The sequence below is a fragment of the Capsicum annuum genome, chromosome 9 (genome assembly GCF_002878395.1).
Source record: "Capsicum annuum cultivar UCD-10X-F1 chromosome 9, UCD10Xv1.1, whole genome shotgun sequence".
In the NCBI taxonomy this organism is placed as follows: Eukaryota; Viridiplantae; Streptophyta; class Magnoliopsida; order Solanales; family Solanaceae; genus Capsicum; species Capsicum annuum.
Window position 1 is genome coordinate 35,474,799 of NC_061119.1, and position 4,457 is coordinate 35,479,255.

The 4,457-nt window shown below is 29.4% G+C and overlaps 1 protein-coding gene across 1 annotated transcript; it reads left to right on the forward strand.

Moving 5' to 3' along the window:
• Window positions 1–3,008: 3,008 nt before the first annotated feature.
• LOC107842121 (transcriptional regulator TAC1) lies at window positions 3,009–3,894 on the forward strand. Its single transcript, XM_016685898.2, has one exon. It carries the CDS (start codon window positions 3,159–3,161, stop codon window positions 3,726–3,728), a length of 570 nt encoding a protein of 189 aa, XP_016541384.1. The 5' UTR covers window positions 3,009–3,158; the 3' UTR covers window positions 3,729–3,894.
• Window positions 3,895–4,457: the final 563 nt, after the last annotated feature.

Consider the following 4,457-nt stretch of genomic DNA (forward strand, 5'->3'; position numbering starts at 1 on the left):
TATTTTTTTTATAAAAAAATTACACAGGAGCCATGCTAATTTTTTTTTTTTCATCATTCTAATTTTATCGAAAATCTTCAAAGAAACAATTATTCGCTGGTAGTGTGACAAAAAAATTATATTGTCAATGCAATTTAAACGGTTATAAAACTTTGCATGCATGCCTTATTAAATTAGGTTACGAAGTAATTATTATGATTAGATGGTATACAAGTTTGCTTACTATATAAAAAATAAACTCGTATCTTTTTAAGCTAACCATCAATTTCGAAGAAAAAGACACAAGCTTGTATTGGTCATATCAAAATGACTATCGTGCTTTATATTTTTGTACACCATCTCAATTTTTCTTAAGGAAGCCTCTTCATCCCCGTTTCGGGAGCCATTTAATCATGAAAATTATTTACTTCATAAAATAATTTTTTTATATTATTTCAAAATTTGTGTTTCCGTATGAAATATTCATATTCGATATTTAGATTCCAAATCAGGTGTGCTCCAAATTTGTTTTTCAACTACATCTTCATAAATTTCATATAAAATTTTTCAACTACATCTTCAAATTTCATATGAACTGTTTTCTTCTCTGTTTTACAAAATTTATAACTAAATATAATTTTATCTTCAATTTCAACTTCATAAAATTCAAATGAAGAAAAAAATATTTGAAATCAGTGACAATACTCTTACTCAATATCCTTATGAAAGTTTATTACCAAAAAAAGTAGTGTAAACTATTTTTACTCTAAATAAGGCTGTTCCAGTTCTTCGATAAGTCATTATTTGATCAAACTTTGTAAGAAGCCTAAATTGAGAGTTGGGACAAAGTAGAAGCGAGAAATAAGAAGTCTCTTATGTTCTCAACACACATATATATATATATATTCGTCAAAGTGGTATATAATTAACATTCATATGGGATGCAATTCCTATGCCACATAATGGTTGTAGCCTCCGAAAAAAAGACGTGTAGAACTGAACATTGAAGAAATCTCAAGATAAATAAAAGATTCGATGATCTAATCAAATAATAGTACTATAGTTCGAGAGAAAGTAACAGTATCTACTCAGACACTACAATAAAAGTGTGTTGAATATATATTCAAATCTCCTTATAGTTGCGTTCTTTATCTGAATTTTTGATAACTATATTGAAATGGGAGTAAAACTTACACGCACCCGGTGTATACACCAAGCTAATACATGTATGCCATGTGTTTGAATTTAAAGTTCATATTACTTAACCATGATCAATCAATTTGTATTTTACTTAATTTAATTTCATAACTATGGTAAAGAACATTAGTTTGGTGTATACACCAGGTGCGTGTAACTTTTTACCTTAAAAATGATATTACACACATGCATAATTTTTTTTCGTAAATAACTGAAACTTTTTATTTATTAAGTAATCGTTTGTATATTAAAACATATACTATAATATAATACAAAAAATTAATTCCATAAAAATATTTATTATAAAATAATAAGTATTATAAAGAGGTATAACCATGTAAGAAAACTCCAACTAATTAAAAATAACCGACAGCGGCACAAATAACCAAAAAAATCAAATAAAAAGTACATTAAGAAAAGGAATCAAACACCCTAGCATTTAAATTATGTTCAGGTGGAGAATGTTAATTTGTTATTTGTTCTTGTTCCACTAACGCTTAAAAAAACAGAAAAAAGAAAAAGAACAAGTACTAAAGAGTTCAATTACATTTAAAATATAGCGTTGACTTTGTCTCCGAGCGTGCTGGAATAATGTAAATAATCATCTCCAAATTCAAATATAGTTAGTTTAATAAAATCTAACACTTCACGCTTGGTCACTATTAGAAAGAGAGATTTTTTTGGTCATTCAATGAGAAATTTGTGCTACAAAATTTTATTTTCCCATTTAATTGAGTCAGTTCACTTAGAAAATGCATGATGAGAAACGTATTCTCATTGAAATATTGAAAAGCTTTGTAATTTTTTCACTATCTTATATTTTTCTTTTCTTAATGATTCAATCAAAATATTATAAATATTCACTTAACAATTTCCAGAGGGAAGTTATAATGGAGAAATAGTTATATATTTTTAGTAGCGGGTGTCGTTTTATTAGATGTTGTTTAGTAATGTAACAACTTTCTTTCTAGCAAAATTCTTTACTTTAATTAAGCTTATTATACAACGTTTTGCAAGTAACAAAAACTGAGTGAAGCGTACATATATACTATGCTTTCCAATTTTTTAGAATAAAGTTAATGGAAGTTATGACAAGTGAAGACGGTAGCTTCCTCCAAAATTATAAAGAGTGGCCCCAAACCCAACACCCCCTCCCTTCCCCCTCCGGAAAAATAAAAAACACAACAAAGGAATAATGTGGACTCTTTGATTTCAATTTGTTTGTCTTACACATGCTATACAGACAATCAAACTATATATTCTTTGATCATACTTTATAAATATTTAATTTTAAATATTTTAAATTATTAATTGTTGTAATTTATAGTACTTTTTATATAGTTTCGAAATATATAATTTTTTTTTTTTTTTAAAAAAACTAAAGATTTTACATATGACTTTACACTAAATATTAGTTAGTTTGACCCTCGTGATCATAATCAAGGCACTCAAATTAAATGGAGGAATTGTGTTGAGTTATCCTAGTTAGTTGCTGAACTATCGATATCTTCACGTTGTTGGTGATAATTTGCTCCTATTTTTAATTTTCTTTTCAATTTTCCTTTCTCTCTGTGTCCTTTTTTTACCCCTTTTCTAGGAGTTCCATCCTTTTTTCTCTCTCGATGATTGTAACTCACAACATCAAAATTGAAAGTGAGGTTGATTATCATCCGAGCAACTCTCTTTTGTCATTTTCCTTCTCTCTCCTTACGTATAATAATAACAAATTTGTTATCCAACCTTTCAAAGATAAGGATACTAAATTTTTGAAAAGGACAATATAGTCATCTTGATTGCGTATTACAATATGGAAGTATAGTCACAATATTTTATCATGTTTAATACGAAATCAAGCATGCTTGCTAGCTCTCTTCTTCTTGACAATTAAAACACCCCTCTCGTCTGTATCTCTTTCTGTCTATATCCAAATTATCTCTATTAATTTTCCTTTCTTTCTTCTTAAACTCAAGCTTTTCGATGCTATGGAGAATGATCCTAATTCTTCCAACTCCAAAAAATACCAAATAACATGGAACGCCAATGAAGGCATAAGCCAAGTTAAGTGTTATAGATGTAGTTTTTGTAAAAGAGGCTTTTCCAATGCACAAGCTCTAGGTGGACATATGAATATCCATAGAAAAGATAGAGCCAAGCTCAGAGAAATCTCGATCGAGACATCAGATATCAAGAAGTCTATCAGTCCTTCTCCTGATATTCCGGCACCATCCAGTACTGATGAATTATTGCAACAAGAAGTATCTAGCGATGAAACGAGCAGCCCCTCCAAAAGGCCATGCATTACACTTGAAGAACAACATCAACATCACCATCCTAATCCTATTTCCCAAGAGAAAGATGAAAATCATGAATTGATCATTGGAGGTGATCTTTTACAATTACCTTTATTTGTGGACACTCCATCAAAAGAAGTAATCAATCTTATAGAAACACAAGAAGGGAACAAGGATATGCAATTGAGTGTTGATTCAAAATTGGACCTTGAGCTTCGATTAGGACCGGAATCTTCCGAATCCTCAGAAAAACCACAGTAATTGGTCTTAATAAATTGATCAAAATATACACACTCACAATCCATCCAACTAGGAGGTATAATTCTATTTATTTTTCTTGTGATAATAATGTTTTTTCATTTTTTGGGGTAAATGTAATAATATTTATAGCAACAACGGATAGATCTTTATACAAATAGTTAAATTATACACTTATATACCTATATTATATATTCGTCAGCTATTTTTTGTGTCCGGGGTTGTGCGGGTCACTATTTCAATTAATTCTTCTTCCATCTAGTTTTTTTATCTATATATTTGGCGACATTTCTTCATTATGAATCTGAGCCAAATACCTTTTTTTTTTTTAATTCTTGGTACTTTAAACCAGGAACAGAAAAAACAACATGTTCAGTTTTCTCTCTAATTAACTTTAGGTTTAACAACTACAGTATCCTTTTAAAAATGTTAGCATGCTTTCTGTTTCCTACCATTTTCTTTTAAAAAGCAGCATTGTGTTCCAAATTCATCTTCATTATTTTTTATATGGTGTTTTCACTGTTCTATTTTTTTTTGCTGATCTTGCTATGATTTACTTGAGTGAGAAATTCAGTCGCGGAATTAAGAATTCAAAATAAAAAAAAATGCCAAGGAGATTCAACAACTTTATATATATGTGTGCGCGCGCAACAAAATCATTTTTTCCCTATTTATATAGTGCAACTTTTCATCAAAGGAATTCAATTGGCTGGCCCTTGCACCCCTCTGGCT

Excerpts from the sequence above, each read along its gene's own strand:
- LOC107842121 (XM_016685898.2), top strand. The coding sequence starts at position 3,159 with ATGGAGAATGATCCTAATTCTTCCAACTCCAAAAAATACCAAATAACA.